Source organism: Gopherus flavomarginatus, chromosome 19, assembly GCF_025201925.1.
Source record: "Gopherus flavomarginatus isolate rGopFla2 chromosome 19, rGopFla2.mat.asm, whole genome shotgun sequence".
Classification (NCBI taxonomy): Eukaryota; Metazoa; Chordata; order Testudines; family Testudinidae; genus Gopherus; species Gopherus flavomarginatus.
In genome coordinates, this window is record NC_066635.1 from 7,160,447 (window position 1) to 7,178,075 (window position 17,629).

Sequence of the window (17,629 nt, forward strand, 5' to 3'; positions counted from 1 at the left end):
GAACCACTGAATAAAATGAGGGGATCTCTCTACTTGTAAAGCCAAATCAGAGGTCCCTGCTCTCGCAAGGCTTCCATTGAAATATCATAGGAGTTTTTCCATAAGTAAAGAGGACAATCTTGGGCCCATGGTCAGTAAGACACACTGCTTAAAGGCCAACATCTGGAATAAGCGAAGATCCTGATGTATGATTTAAAAGTGTAAATGTACTTCTGTGGTATCAGTTAAAAACAACTTGCATGTCTTGTTCACAAGGCTGAAGGAAACTGGTTTAACATCACTAAAGTATAAACCCTTTTCTAATGGCATGTCTACACTACAAACTTAAGTCAAATTATGTTAAACTGACTTACAGCCACCTCAGTAATTACTGTGGTGATTCATGTCCACACTGCCCTCTCTTCTGCTGCTGGTGAGCATTCTCACTTGGAATGCTTTCACCAATTTAAGAGGGAGACTTAGAGCCCAGTTCCACACAGCATCCCACCAGGAGCCAGGCTGACGCCCAGGCTCTCAGCTCTCCGCCGAGAACAGGGCAGCCAACTAGGCTCCCAATGGGGAGACTCAGTTCAATCAGGTTCCCAGCTGGTGGTGGGGAGCCAGGACCCCCGGCAGCATAGAATCAAAGAAGAATCATAGAAGATTAGGGTTGGAAGAGACCTCAGGAGGTCAACTAGTCCAACCCCCTGCTCAAAGCAGGGCCAACCCCAACTAAAGCATCCCAGCCAGGGCTTTGTCAAGCCGGGCCTCAAAAACCACCTCCCTAGGTAACCCATTCCAGTGCTTCACCACCACCCTACTGTAACAAAGAGTAACAAACATTAAAAGACCCCCATAATCAGAAACAGAAAAAGAGGCCAAGGTATGAATTGTAGATCAGCATTTTAGGAATCAAATTCAAAGTTATTCTGATACCTTTTCCAGCACATTATTTGAAACCTGTCTCCTACACTCTGTGTTAATCTACAGGGAAATTAACTGATCTACATTTGGTAATTGAGGGGTTAATTCTGACTGATGTAAACTGCCCCAAGTCTGTGCTCTGTTCATCAGAGCATTAAATCTGAAAGCTCAAGAGAGTAGTGCAGCCGTGCTGCAAGGGCTATGTTATAAAGTTCCGCATTAAAAATTCATATCGCAGGCTTGCCACAATACTCTGCTCTGGCTGAAAGGAGAGCTGCCAGGGAAATATTAGACACCCCACTGTCTTTCTGGCAATTGGAGACATTCCTCAACAAACAGCACCTCAGGAAGGGAATGAAAGGGCAAACAAACCGTGAAACAAATCAATGAGTTCAATTATCTCTCTCTCGGAAAGGAAACTTTTCATTTTTAAGGCTTTGTGAAATCTTTTAACGATGGCCCTGAACAAAGATCCTGGGCACTCTGGCTGCACAGCCTGCTGTTTGGCGTAGCATTTCATTTGATTTTACATAAGGCAGAGATTCCCACATGCACATGGTGAAACACAAAGCAGGGCATAGTGGTCTCTCTGCAGCGTGACTCCGGTTGCCTTTACATTATCCCAGCTATGTGGGATAGCACTGTATAAACTGTTCCCATTTTCACAGAAGTGTCTCCAATAAAGACTGAATTTAGATCTGATAAGACAGTTAGTTAATCTATAGTTACACAGTTGCATGAGTAAGAGGGTAGCACTGTGTAACAAATACATATAACAATTGAAAAAAACTGCAGCAAACAAATTCTTAGCCATTGCTTGGTATTTAACATATTAAGCTCCAAGGGCAGCTACAACGCCAAAAACAAAAATTAAACAAAAATAATTTCAAAACAAGTATAGGGCTTGTTGACGTGCAAAGAGGACTGAAGAGAAGCTGGAAGTCAGCATTTTGTAACACCAGCTTTCACTGCTCAAAATCACAAAGTTAGAAAATTCTGGCTGATCAGATGTTGCAAGCGACTGACCAAAGGATTATTTTAAAGGGCTACTGTCAACACAAACCATATTTTGTTAATTTGTTTATTCAAAATTGTTGCTAACACCATCACAAGTGAAATGTAATTAGTTAGCATTCACATTGAGCTTTGAGAAGTGCTATGTGAGTGAAAGAGGCAGAGAGCTGGAGAGACAGAGGTATGGACTTTACACACTGATTTGACTTCTGAGTTCTGATCCCAGCTTTAACTCCCTTTAGTGGACCTAGTCAACAGCTATGTGCCTCAGTTTCCCATTCTATAAAATAGCAATAACTTTGACAGCAGCTAGGCAATGAATTAATATTTGTAAAGATCTTTCTTTGGGGAGTCATGCTAGATAAATATAAAAGATTATTACTAGATTTGCAGGCCTGTAAATACACTCTTCCCTCTCAAACACAAAGACATAACTGAAACTGGTTGCTGGTTCCATGTTCCTAATTTGTGGTTACCATTCCTTAGTCAAAAGGCTGATTTTTAAAAAATATACTTGGATAAATGTTTAATTGTTTTAGAAATTTCACCAACTTGTGGTTGAAGTTCATAACAATATTTCTGTGGAACAAATAAAACTCCTACTCCACATGCTGTAATTGTCTCTTCATTTGAATACGTAACAGATAAGCGGGTGTACAAACAAAATACTTCTTGGCTCACCCCAAGTGACATGTCCCTGTGACCATTATAATAAGTTTCTGAAGCAGATAAAACAGGCTACTCCCTGATCTGAAGCTTTATTTCTGTGCCAAGTACTGCCACGTGTTTTACCCTCGCTCTTCTCAATTCTGAAACTGCTCCCTGAATAAGGAACTGGGGTGGGTAGGTTAAACTACTGCAAATGAAACAGTAATTTTTGGGTCATTCCAGGTGACACATCCCTGTGACCGTTAGACCACTCTGAAGTAGCTGGGACATACCACTCCCTAGCCTGCTGAATGTCTGGAGGCAACACAATCCCCCTTATCACTAATTAGAACATTGCCCATCCCTCCCTTCACTCAGACAGGTGCAGACAGATTGTCTCTGGGAATGCATGAACACACACACCCCAGAGACATTTTCCACAAGAGCAATTCCCTCGCTGCTGCAATTGGGTTGCACCTGAAGGATGGATTAAAAGCAAAGTAGCCCTGGCATTTTGTAAAGCAGTAAAATTTGGGGGGGCTACAGAAGTTTATAGCGCCCCTTAAAAGTTGGTTATATATGGGTGAGATGGGGAAATTAATGTCGTCAAAAGTTTTAAACTGCTAAGTCAGGCTAAAGCTTTCATCTGTAAATCATCAAGAAAGCAGTAGAATTTACTTTCTCTGGCCCTGATCAAGTTCCTGAAGTCAACAGGAGCAGTGGGTATACTCAGCCTCTCTCAATATCAGACTCTATATAGGTAGGGCTATAGAGTAATACTTTGAAAGCTACAGTATAAAACCAGCATTTTGTGCAAGACCTCTTTTTACTAACTACGTAAAAACTAGCATGCATCTCTTATGGTCAGAGGATATATGATATCTTGGACCCTGTATCAAAATGTAAAGAAAGTGAAGGGACTGGGTACATTTATGGTCACAACTAAAGAGACACTAAAAGACCAATGAAGTAGCAGCATATTGATATCTAATGAAACTTAAAGCTTTGTATCAGTTACATAGCTATTGACAGATCACAAGGAGCTCTCTATAAATAACAAATAAAACCAAAATGGAAACGGGGGGTGAATTTGCAAAGTGGTACTATGGGCTGGTCTACACGGGGGGGGGGGGGGGAATTCGATCTAAGATACGCAACTTCAGCTACGTGAATAGCGTAGCTGAAGTTGAAGTATCTTAGCTCGAGTTACCTATCATCCTCACGGCGCGGGATCGACGTCCGCAGCTCCCCCTGTCGACACCGCTAGCGCCGTTCGCGTTGGTGGAGTTCCGGAGTCAACTGGAGCTCGTTCAGGGATCGATATATCGCATCTAGATGAGACGCAATATATCGATCCCCGATTAATCGATTGCTACCCGCCGGTACAGCAGGTAGTGAAGACGTAGCCTATGAAGCACTCCAGAGTCTGCATATAACCAGGATGGTCCTCCAACACTTATGGAAAATGTGTGACTTTCCAAAAAGTGAAGGAAAATAAAGGGAACAGTGACAGCGTGTGTTTTCAGGGCTCTGGACTTTGTAATTCACAACCTGAAAGGTCACAGGACAGGGAAGTTTTTTTACTTGCTTCCCATTTTTGAGCAGCCACCTTTTTCAGTTAAACGAGGAAGCATGCCACACACAAGATATACTCATTTGTTTGCCCACACAATCATCATGTAGGAATGGGTTAAGCAGCTGGAATCTGTCTTCAGAAGTGTTAGAAAAGTACCAAATAAATGCTAATAAAAAAGATTATGTATTAAATGTATGGCTAGGTAGAGAAAAGTATATTGCAGCATGTGACATTTTAATATAGTACCTGACAAAGGGCTTTGCTTTATGATTAGGAATATGCAAACCTGCATATCACACAAGACAGGTTCCTATAGAAAATAGATTAACTGTTTGTTTATGATGATCCATGGATTTATTCAGATTATCTTTTCCTGTTATTCAAGTTGAGCAGTAGCTATGCCCCAAAGACCACGGCAGGTACCGTGTGCTTTCTTTATTTTCAAGGGCAAAATTTCCTTACAAAGGTATAATATATACTATATTTTAGCTACTTTAGACTCAAACACACTAGGACTCTCATCCTCCAATGTGTGGCTAAAATGACAGCATGAAAAAAAAAAATCAAGCTCAGCTTACTAGGCTGTTAAGATTCCACTATCCCCTCTGGAATCCATGCACAGGTGGTCTGTCTCGGACTCCAGAGCTAAGAGATGGTACTGAGGGCTGTAGGTCTGCCCTATTAGTATCTTTAGACAGTTGCTTTGGTCAGGAGATATTCATGCCATGGAGCTATGTCCCCTGTTAGAGGATGTTGAGGTGACTGGCCTCACAGGGGATGGTGTTCTGGCAGGCTGTGCCTCAGAGCGGGAGGAGGAAGCACCTTTCTTCTCATCAGAAAGAGACGACTTTCTCTTAGAGGGATGTGGGGAATGAGCATCGGCAGATGACCTGGCAGAGAATGAGGGCCTCATAGGAGGAGAGTCTGGGTCTGATACTGGATGCAGAGAAATTTTAACCATATGTCCCAGTCTTTTCTGGCCCCAGCCATTAAGTCGTGACAGCGGGAACATTTTTGTGGTATGTGTCTGTCTCCCAGACAGCAAATACAGGTGCAGGTGGCTATCCATTACCAAGAAGGTGGCTTTGCAAGAGCCTCTTAAACCTGGGAGATCTGGGCATAAGAGTGAGGGACAATGCTTCCCGGCCAGGAATGGCAGGAAGCGGGGAAATGAAAACCTAGGCTATGGAATAACTGCAAAGGTAAAGCTAAAACAAAAAAAGAGCAAGGACTTCTGGTTTGTTTTTTTTGATAGAGGAAAGCAGCAGCAGCAGAAGAAAGGTACTAACTACACTACAACTAACAGGTACGGCATTACTGAGGGATCGGGAGATGTGGGCTCTGCTGCAGATTCCATCCCAGACCAAAGGGGGGAGAGAAGGAAATGGGGGGAGGGGCAGTCAGACCACACAGCGCTATATATAGGTCCTGTTCACAACACGAGGGGGGAGGTATGCATGTGCAGTCCAGCGGGCACTGCTGATGAAGATCTCAGATCCCAGGTGCAGGAGGCACTGCCGCACTACAGTGGTGCACCCATAGCGACATCACTCGAAGAAGAAGAAGAGGGGAGTTCTGTCTCTGAAACACATTCCTCTCTTCTTCCCCATAGAACCCCTCTGCAGGAAGTCTGTGGGGCTTAGTCTTTAGGAAAATGAGTGAATCAGGTGGGGGAGTCGGCTGGGCAACTCAGGGGTATCCTTTCCCCCAGACCCACTGGGGAAACTTGTACCAGTTAATAGACTGTATTAAATTGTTCTGCTTCTCTTCTAATCAGGGGCAGCTGCAGTTGGGATAGGCCTGCAGAAGTATGGCCTCTGTGCAGTTGGAACAGATAGCACAGGACAAGATTGTGCAGATGACACTTGTCTCCTGTGAATTCCCCAAGACCCATGGATTAAGGAAATGGAAACTAGCTTCTTCCATGGGTTATTCATGCATAGGAAGAGATACCAAGGGCAGAAGGGACCACTGCAATAATGTAGTCTAACTTCTCTAACCCAAGCCAAAGAATTTCCACAAAATAATTCCTAGAGCAGATTTTTTGGGGAAAAAACCATCCCAACTTGATTTTAAAATTTATCAGTGATGGAGACTCCACCATGACCACTGATAAATTGTTCCAACGGCTCATGACTCTCAGGGTTCAAAATGTACACCTTATTTCCAGTCTGAATTCGTTTAGCTTTGACAGTGTAGACCTGAGCTAACTCTTGCAGGAGTTTCTTAAATATTTCCGTTGAAAATAATCAGTTCTATTTTCCAGCATAATGTAAAAGGCAGTGTGTTTTTAGCAGTTTAGAAAAAAAAATCACAGACATTCAAGCACACCCCTGGTCGTTATCCTAGTTCAGTGGATCACATTATACCTTTCACTGCTAGATTGAAGAGCCCATTATTAAATATTTATTCCTCATGTAGGTACTTACAGAATGTAATCAAGTCACCCTTTAACCTTCTCTTTGTAAAACTAAACATATTAAGCTCTTATTATGATAGGGCATGTTTTCTAATCCTTTAATCATTTTCATGATTATTCTCTGACCCCTCTCCAATTTATCAATATCCTTCTTGAACTGTGGACATCAGAACCGGACACAGTATTCCCAGCAGCAGTTGCACCAGAACCAAATACAGAGGTAAAATAACCTCTCTAATCCTACTCAAGGTTTCCTCGTTTATGCATCCAAGGATTACAATGATCTCTTTTGGACACAGCGTCACATTGAGCGTTCATGTTCAGCTGATTATCCACCTTCCCCTTCCCCAAAATATTTTTCAGAGTTGCTGCTTCCTAAGATAGTCTCCCATTGCATAAGCATTCTCTGTTCCTAGATGTATGCATTTACATTTACTCATATTAAAACGCACAGTCCAGCTTACCAAGCAATCCTGATCACTTTATCAATGACCTGCCGTCATCATTATTTACGAAGTACCCAACTGTTGTGTCATCAGCAAACTTTATCAGTGGCAGCCTTGCTCAGGAAGAGCGATAGTTTCATGATCTTACCACTCATGCTATGTTTAATAGTTTGTACTTGTATAGGACTTTCCATCTGAAGACCTCTATACAATGTCAGGATAAAGAAAATGAACTAGGATAATAACCAGGGGTGTGCTTGAATGTCTGATTTCTTTTCTAAACTGCTAAAAACACACTGCCTTTTACATTATACCAGAAAATAGAACTGATTATTTTCAACGGCAATATTTAAGAAACTCTTGCAAGAATCAGCTCAGGTCTACACTATCAAAACAGTACATACATTAAACTAGCTACAAGAATTTAACAGAGTCCAAATAGCTTGACTTCAATAGTAACTTTCAAATATTACATTCTCTTTATTTAGATTTATCAAAAATGCACACACTGTAGATGTTTAAAAGTTCTGAAAACTTGTCCCATTATGTTATCTCCCTCCTTCCCATTCCCCCATTTCAAGACTCCAGCCAGGAGCAGACTTTTTGGCATTATGCATATCACTTAATCTCTGCAGGCCTCAATTTCCCCATTCAAAAGCAGAGGCTAATGACAACATTTATACTAGGCTCTCAGAGTGCTATATAAAGGTGGGTTCGCATTCAGTAGTAATACTGTAATCCAGAAAAGAACTCCATTACAGGTGAGGCAGCAAATAGCCTTGTAATGTTTCTATTGGCATAACTGGAAGCGGTAAGTTTAGAACAAACATCTTGAAAAAAGGCCAATTTGTACTTTCAGCCCAATTTCACAGAATCAGGAGGTTTGAATCAATTGCAGAATGTCTGACCAGAACCTCCAAAATATTTTCACCTACCACTAGTGTTTGGTGCATTAAGCAAAATATTATCAACTAGGTCTTGTAAACCTTAGTGTAAGTTTTGCATGAAGCATGGTTTAAACCTTTCATAAATGTCTCTCTCTCAAATTCCAAAAACCATTTAGAGTCCAGTGAGATTTAGTGCAGTGGTGTTCTTTTTTCTTCAGATTCTTCCCTTCAAGACTGTATGGTCTTACCTACGATAGCCTTTTCCGCTCTTGTATTTCCTCCCATTATGATCACTGTTGAGGTTGCACCAGTGATGGCAACTGTAGGAAATTTTACAGCAAAAAGGCTAGAGCATACACCGCTTATGAAACTCCTTATCTTTCATTTTTAGGGAAATCATTTTAACTAGGGAAATAGTTCCAGAGACAGGCATTAGAAGTTAATGACTCAGCAGGAGGACAGGATGTAGGAAACTTTAAGAGCTTAAAAGCACAGCAAAGAGAAACTATTTCATGTCACATACAACACAGCCATACTAATTGCAGTGTTTCATGTTCAATGAGGAGAAGCAACATTTAAGAACATCTATCAAAATAATTATGTAATACTGGAGCAAGACTTCTGTTTTTTAATTCAGTCTGGCTTCCAGCACCAACAAACTGGAACATGACAAACATTTGAGAAATGAAATATCGGTATAAACCTAGTACTTAAAGTAGAAAAATTCCTTTTTTTTAGAAGTGTGGAAAACTAACTACTTAGGCCCAATTCTGTTTTCATTGTAAATTAGGAACCCCTCTGTCAAAGTCAACAAAGCTAATCTGGATTCAAACCAGCATAAATGAGAGAATTTTGCCCCTATTATATAATTGAACCCCAGTCCATTAACACCACATTGGGGAAGGATAATTCCCAAGGACGGAAAGTGGAAAGCTGTTTTCTGTCTAAGAGCCCAGTCTTGCAACCTTTACTTATATGTAAAGTCACTACTGCTTTATCCTCCTTCCGATTTATTCTTAAAATCCCATCTGCCACGATGCCTGCATAACACTGCCAGTTTGTGATTGCTAGGCAATGGGTGAGCTACAGTACACACAGCTAGTGAACACAGAAAATGTACTTGTACTAATAATACTTAATCCCTGTATACTTATTTACTGACTTTATCCACTTGTTGTATGTTGTCAATAACTTACATTTTAAGCTTGTTAAGGCAGAAACATTTGCACAGTGCCTACCAAAATGGGCCTCCTAAGTGTTATTGATAAATTATTATTGAAATAAATGTTTTTTATTGCAAGTCAGATTTACTCATGCGAGTAAAGTTTTCAGATTCAGGCTTATAAACACTGGAAAGCTATCATTCAGAAATCTTAAATCAGAGTCTACTGGATCAGAGTGTCCTTTTATCAACTGTGCTCTGTACATTAAAAAGTAATTCAAGATTAAAAAAAAGTAATCTGAATCTACACTGTAGGGTAATTTGTAACATGGTGCTGATATAGTCTTAATGCTGATATACCTATTCACCCATCTGCAGCATCCTTAGCTGTAATTATAGTAAAATAATTCAAACCTATAAAATGAAGATTGTTCTACTTTCTTATGAGATAAGAAGGGAGGATTATTGTTACACATCATAAATCATTAGGATTGGAAGAGACCTCAGGAGGTCATCTAGTCCAATCCCCTGCTCAAAGTAGGACCAACACCAATTAAATCATCTCAGCCAGGGCTTTGTCAAGCCAAGTCTTAAAAACCTCTAAGGATGGAGATTCCACTACCTCCCTAGGGAACCCATTCCAGTGCTTTACCACTAGGGTGACCAGATGAGAGGGAGAAAATATTGGGACACACGGGGGGGGAGGGGGAGAGGGGGTGTCCACCAGCAGAGCAAAAAAAAGAAAAAAAAAAAGGCAATTGCTGCCGGTGGAACGAAATATCGGGACAAACTGTGTCCCGACCAAAGATTGGTCGGGATGCAGGACAGACACCTAAATATAGGGACGTTTGGTCACCCTATTCACCACCCTCCTAGTGAAATAGTGTTTCCTAATATCCACCCTAGACCTCCCCCACTGCAACTTGAGACCATTACTCCTTGTTCTGTCATCTGGTACCACTGAGAACAGCCTAGCTCCATCCTCTTTGGAATCCCCCTTCAGGTAGTTGAAGGCTGCTTTTATTCCTCCCTCACTCTTCTCTTCTGCAGGTTAAATAAGTCCAGTTCCCTCAGCCTCTCCTCGTAAGTCATATGCCCCAGCCTCCTGATCATTTTTGTTGCCCTCCGCTGGACTCTCTTCAATTTGTCCACATCCTTTCTGTAGTGGGGGGCCCAAAACTGGATGCAGAACTCCACATGTGGCTTCACCAGTGCCGAATAGAAGGGAATAATCACTTCCCTCATCTGCCAGCAATGTTCCTACTAATGCAGCCCAATATGCTGTTAGCCTTCTTGGCAACAAGAGCACACTGCTGAATCATATCTAGCTTCCACTGTAACCCCCAGGTCCTTTTCTGCAGAACTGCTGCTTAGCCACTCGGACCCCAGCCTGTAGGGGTGCATGGGATTTTTCCGTCCTAAGTGCAGGACTCTGCACTTGGCCTTGTTGAACCTTGTCAGATTTCTTTTGGCCCAATCCTCCAATTTGTCTAGGTCACTCTGGACCCTATCCCTACCCTTCAGCATATCTACCTCTCCCGCCAGCTTAGTGTCATCCACGAACTTGCTGATGGTGCAATCTATCCCATCATCCAGATAATTAATAAAGATGTTGAACAAAACCAGCCCCAGGACCGACCCCTGGGGCACGCCGCTTGATACCGGCTGCCAACTAGACATTGAGCTATTGATCACTACCCACTGAGCCCAACAACTAGCCAGCTTTCTATCCACCTTATAGTCCATTCATCCAATCCATACTTTTTTAATTTGCTGGCAAAAATACTGTGGGAGATCGTATCGAAAGCTTTGCTAAAGTCAAGATATATCACGTCCACTGCTTTCCCCATACCCACAGAGCCAGTTATCCCATCATAGAAGGCAATAAGGTTGGTGAAGCATGACTTGCCCTTGGTGAATTCATATTGACTGTTCTTGATCACCTTCCTCTCCTTCAAAATGGATTCCTTGAGGACTTCACCTACCATTTTTCCAGGGACTGAGATGAGGCTGACCAGTCTGTAGTTCCCCAGATTCTCCTTCTTCCCTTTTTTAAAGATGGGCACTATATTTACTTTTTTCCAATCATCCGGGACCTCCCCTAATTGCTACGAATTTTTAGAGATAATAGCCAATGGCTCTGCAATTACATCAGCCAATTCCCTCAGCACTCTCAGATGCATTAGATATGGACCCATGGACTTGTGCATGTCCAGCTTTTCTAAATAGTCCTTAACCTGTTCTTTCACCACCGAGGGCTACTCGCCTCCTCCCCATACTGTTTGCCCACTATCACTAGAAGTATTTATTTTAAGTCTATCCCTGATATAAATGTCAAAACCTTCTTCTGCACTGAATTTTCAGTAAATACTCCCTTACAGATTATTACAAAATCTAAAGATCCTAAGAAAAGTCAGCAGTTACCAGGAGTGTGGTATTTCAGGGATACTTTCTTTCATCAAAGGCACCTCTACCCACATGTTAACAGTAAAGTAGCACACACAGTAGGCTTGTTATAATTGAAGGTCCTTTCCTAGTTACAATTAGTGTACGTTGTGGGGGAAGGGGTAAGAGCAAAGAGGAGGCTCTGGAGTTCACTTAAAAGTGAATTCCAGTACTTTGGCTGACAGAGCATTAACAAGTCGGTTAGGAATCTGAAACACTTGTTGGAGTGTGCAGCACTAAAACAGAAGCGAAAGAGGATATGAGTAGAATGTGTGTTCTGGAGAAAACACAAGGAAAAACATGCAGAGCATTTCTTTTCCTACACAGACAAACAGTCTGTTTTCACTAGGAAAAAAGCTTTTCTTTAATTTGACAGGAACTCAAGATCCAAGTTTGCCTTTTCTGTTCCAGCTTTGATAGAATCTCCAGATCAAACTCATTAGTGTTGGTTAAATCCAGGTTTGCTGACAGAAACGTGCGAGATCGCAAACAAAATCAGTATTAGGCTTCAAGAGAGGATGTGCCTCTTGAATTGAAAAAGGCAGAGCAATCATTCATTTATTTAACCCAGACATGATTATAATCTGAAAACCTTGAAATCCTCTTACACAACTGTTTTGGCAAGACTCTCTGTGTTCCAACAAATATTAAACTGTGCTTGCCATTTGTCTAAGGAATCTTGCATTAATAAACATGAAGAAGAACACTTTTACCTCCCACACTCAATGACAGAAGAAAACAAAGACCAGCTGTATTCATCAATGGATCCTTGTTCTGCGCATAAAGGCTAATCACATTTTACTTCAAGCCTACACATGGAAAACTTTACTGCTACCATCTTGTCAAATTCAGCTTCTGATATTCCAGCTGACACACTGCAATGACTGCACATCATAAACTTATTTTTGTCATTAACACCTTCAGTGCCCTAGACATGAGATATTTGTTCAATAAAAGAAGGCAGGAGAAGGGTGCTCAGATGACAAGTCTCCCAGAAGAAGAATATTAAGTGGTCTACCTGCTCATTAGTGAGAAGGGGAAATCTTTATGCAACACATAACAAAAGGATTTAATACTATTAAAGGTTTTAATTTCAGAAACTGATCTCATTCTAAGCTGCACTGCTAGCAAATGGTCAAGAACATGGTTTTGGTTGTGCTTCGCTTTGCACATACCACATAGTACTAGAAAATTTAGAAAACCACCACAAGATAAACAAGAAATTTTTACACATTAAGTTTCAGATACATAATTATTCTGAACAGTTGCTGTGGAAAAATCCAAGCCTGCTGAGATACCTAATGCCTTAACTTATCCTGCTGTGCTTTTCTTTTTTTTATAATATTCAGATACTTTTGACATTTCAGACAATTACCACCAATCTCTGCATTCCACAATTGAAAGTCATACAACCAGTATTAACTTAAACAAAAAAAGAGTTGACTTCCTTGTCTGTAAGCATTCCAGTTCATCTGCATCAAATCACAGAGGACCAGAACCACTTCTTTTTTTAAATACATGTCGAAGATAACAATCACATATATATTTAAAAAAAAAAATTTACAATCTGTCAAGGCTATTAGCAGTTCAGATTATTTAGACCAAAAGAATTTAAAAAAATTTATTCCCCTTTCACCCTTTTTGCTGTTTGTTTACTTTTCACGTTTCTCTCAACTCAGACAATGAAAATACACTATTAGTTTAACTTTCATTTATAGTCAGTTCCCCTTTCATGTTTTCATGCAAGCTGCAAAATTTGGGTTGCAAACACTGAAGGAGATTGTTTTTTATTTTCTGTGTAAATAGTTTTTTAGAACAATCATAAGAACATTTCTGTTGATGTCAGATTAAACTAAGGTTTTAGAAAAGCAAACTTACATAGAGGACAAAAGAGATGCCAGCCTATATTCTTGACTCAGGCCACAAAATCATTGCATTACAGAACACAATGAAAATGTTATCTGATGTGCTACTTGTTGGTTCTACTTAATTGTAGGTATAGCTAGCAAGGATCATAGGCGAGACCAACTCCAAATATTCTGTATATAACTATCTCAGAAGGAAAAAAATACACTAGATAGTCTACCAAATAGTTTAGAGTAAAATTTTTCCCACCTTAAAATAATTACAGCGGAAGGAAATCCCACTTTTTGAAAAGAAGAAGTCCACCATTTTGCCAGTGAAATATTTATATAAAAAACAAGAGTTTACATGTTTATGTGTCCTCATCCATGACTGAGGCTTGTGAATCCACTGTAATAGAAATTTTTATTAACAGAACTAGTGTCATCAATGATACCAACCCATGGAAAAGGATAAGCAAAATCTATCTTAATTTCTAGCTCCATTAGAAACACAGTTCCAACTGACACACACTGGTAAAAGAATGCAGTCAGTAAGAAAACAAAATACAACCAAATTCTGAGTAAGGTGTTTCAAACAAGAGAATTTTAAAAATGCATTTAAAATTTAATTAATAGAGTCCATGTAAGAAGGGGATAAAAATTGTTTCTATAGTCAACACTGAACCTTAACAATTAAGGGCCCAGTCACAAGTTTCAAGCACTGTAGCTTGAATCTCAGAACTTGCAACATTAGTCCCTAAAGAACTAAACTTTGATGCAGATTTAGACAACCGAAGAATGGTTGCCAGTAGGCCTCTACTACAGACTACTACTAGTAGTAGTACTACCACAGACAGATCTCTACCTACCAACATCTAATAGGCAAAAACATGACCACTACATTCCTCTTATTACTAAGGACTAGAGATTATTGCAATAAGCTATGGCCCAGCATAAGGGATAATGTTTTGTTGCCCTGGAGACGCACAGGAGGGGAGATTGTGACTTGGAGAGTCAATCTTCTTCCTGGTCTCCCTACTGCTCCACGGAGGGCATAAATTGTCCGAAGTCCTTATGCAACACAGTATATGTTCCTGTAGCACGCTGGTTCGTTAGTTGGGACAGAACCAAGGCTTCACCCACTCTCTGCCCTGTTGCACCACCTCCTGCCCTGCCCATCCAAGACAGGAGAGGAACTATGGACTCTGTGGAAGACACACTAATGTAATCAGTCTCAGTATAGGATATTCAATTATGCCTATGTTTTCCTACTTATTTCTCCTTCAAAACCACCTCCATCTCATCCTTCTTTCCAGTTATAACATGCAAAATTAGGAAGGTGGGATACTAAGGGAAGGTATGTAAGAAGAATATAGTGAAATCTTACTTTGCAGTAGTTTCTTCATCATATTTTGTTTTAAGGTCAAATAATTCTGTCCGAGTTTTTTCCAAGGCTAGAAGGCATAAAACATTGAAACATTACTGGTACTGTAACAGACCAGTACTTTGTGCAATGTAAAAAGGCTACGCAATTTTTTATTCCACTATAAACTGTTTCCTGTCCAAAAAATCATTGTGCATTAAGTATTCTACCTGACCAAACAAATAATGACTTAGATGATTAAAAGGTTTTAAGAGTTATTTTTTCAGTATTTTTTAATGTTTCTTTTTAATTGTAAAAGTTTCCAGTTACCATTCTGCTTAATGTAGCTAGACATTATTCATTTCACATTGCTCCTTCAACTAAAATATTTATTCCAATCAGTCCATCGAGTCAAATTTAAATGTCTTGTGTCCACAAGGAAAAAGGAATCCAATGGGCCCTACCTTAGATGGATTGGCAAACATAACTGTGCAAGGATGAATAGCAAAGTAAATAGCAGGTTGCTTGATGTGAAGCAGAAATAAGGTTCACATTGAATTCTGACCATAACATATAGCACAGATTAGGGATGTGAGAGACCAGAGCACAATACAATGTGGAAAGGCAAACATGGATATAGTCAGCAGCTCTTTGGCCTGTTTTAGTTGCAGGAACATTCCAATGACGTATCTCCTATACTATATAGGTTTTACCCACTACGGCCACCAATAGTTGGCTATAGCACACGTGTGCATTTATTTGATAGATACAGAGTTTAAGGCCTGAAGGGACTATTAGATCATGTAGACTGATCTGGCCCAGCCCATTAAATTTCACTCAGTTACCACTATACTGAGCTCAATATTTTGGATTAGACAACAGCATTTCAGTCTTCAGGAGACTAAACGGCGGTGTGCCGCAGGCAGAGAACAGGGGAGAGATCAAGATGCCACCAATGCCTGAGGCCCCCGGGCTAAGAAGCCCAACAGAAGCTTTGATTTGCAGGGCAATTTTTAAGCATTGCTAGATCTTCCCCTGAGTCCTAACGTAGACTTGCAAGATTTGGTTCAAGCTCAGTCCTGATTTCATTTCGTGGTATTTATCCTACCACCAGCCTGGCCATTGGTATAGATCATAACAGCAATGCCAAACCTGTTTGTAAAGCTTGAACTTTGTGTTCGGCCTCCTCCAGCTTCGAGGCTGTCGACATCTGTGTTTCTTGCAACTTTCTGAAAAAGGAAAAAGGAGAGATGAAAATGGAGCTGGTGATCTTGTTTACCAACTTAATTGTATTTTGCAATTTTGAGAGAGACAGAGATTAACCAGCTCAACTGTAATCAGGCAAATAACACCATCATGTATACTACAAGATACCCCAATGGGACCCATAAGCCACTTCTCATGGAATGCTGTGCATATTTTGGAATCCTGGTTATTAACATTTTAACAGTGTAGCTATTTCAAAATTTAAGCTGTTAACATAATAAAAGAGTTGACTGCTATCTACATGATATCTTTAGTGGAAGGTTTTCCGTAGCATAATTTGTTTTGGAAATATCACACACATTAAGAAAATTGTCACCACGCACCCACTGTTGTACAAAGTTAGCACAAGAAGAATGATACATTTCCATTTTTCAATCATAATGAAGGAATTTGTTGCTATAAATGATATCCGCAATAGATCTGACAGCTGTTTCATCATAATTGCAATGGATTCTAGATGCAACAACAGTATTAACCACCCCATAAAAAAAATTATACACATTTCAAAACAAATATTACATTGTTATTTCCTATATAACAGGATCAGAGCTTTCAATATGCTCACATTTCTTATGTCCATAAGCAACGTTCTCTTATTTGTGTCAGTTACAGCACACGCTTTCATGTCACTTGGCCATCCAGTCACCAGACTCTTTGCTACAGGCCAGACTTATAAAGCCTACACTAGGCATAGAGTTGCTGTGACATCCTTCTGGAGACTTTTAGCTATTCTGCAGCTTTTAAATCATAATGATAGTGCATAAAGTGCCCAACATCCTAACTGTCTCCCTGGGGAACATATTTAAAAAAAAAATCCTATTCAGACAAAAATCAACCAAAACTTTCTAACTGTCACAAATCTTGAGTATTACTTTGTATGTTTACATATTCTCTGATACAGTAATTTTGAACCAGACAATACATTTTCTTTTCTATCAAACTTGTTAACAAGTATCTATGGCAAGAAACTCAGGTCAAAGTTTTTTTTTTCTCCGCATTAAACTATATAATTTTAGGTTGTGTTGTGTAGTCAAAAAGCACCTCTTTAACACACAGCCTTTTCTGTAATTTACCTTCCACTGAACTGTCATTACTTTAATTTTATTTTTTTATATATATATGTAAGTAAACTGGATTTGTTAGAAACAAGAAACTTTGGTCCTATTATACAACAAAAAGTAACTATCAAATATTGATTTAAAAAAGTATCCTCCAGTTCACATGTAGCTTCATCCCACTCATACCTTAATCTAAATGATCAATCCAACCACCCACACAAGCAGCCTAGGAAAATGGTATGCCTTGAAGTATGTACTGAAGATTCCCAGATCCAGCCAAGGGACTAAGGGAGGGGTACCTAAGTTGAGGGTTCATCACTGAACAACCACCTGTTAACACCCCCCCTTCCATAATGCACAGTCTTAACTTCCATGACAGCTGATCTAAATTATAGAAAAGATTTGTAGTTAGATTTTGATAGCTTTTTAAAAATTAGAAATGCTTCCAAGTTTGCATTAAAAAAAAATCAATTAAGTGAGAAATTAATTACATATTATTTTGACATATTGGAGCATGCAAACTCTTTTCAAAATTAAGTTCTGAGTGAGAGCCACAGAGCTCTGCCTCACTGCCAGATTCCTGTTACCATGCAAGTAG

The 17,629-nt window shown here is 40.0% G+C and overlaps 1 protein-coding gene across 3 annotated transcripts in view; it reads right to left on the reverse strand.

The window, feature by feature from the left end:
- CUX1 (cut like homeobox 1) overlaps nucleotides 1-17,629 on the reverse strand; it is a 401,218-nt gene that overhangs the window by 173,458 nt on the left and 210,131 nt on the right. For all 3 annotated transcript variants that reach the window (XM_050929095.1, XM_050929093.1, XM_050929094.1), the window contains exons 7-8: nucleotides 15,860-15,936; nucleotides 14,732-14,798 (exon numbers count right to left, since the gene is read on the reverse strand). In XM_050929095.1, the coding sequence (XP_050785052.1) occupies nucleotides 14,732-14,798; nucleotides 15,860-15,936 (144 nt within the window). The remainder of the gene's footprint in view (nucleotides 1-14,731; nucleotides 14,799-15,859; nucleotides 15,937-17,629) is intronic.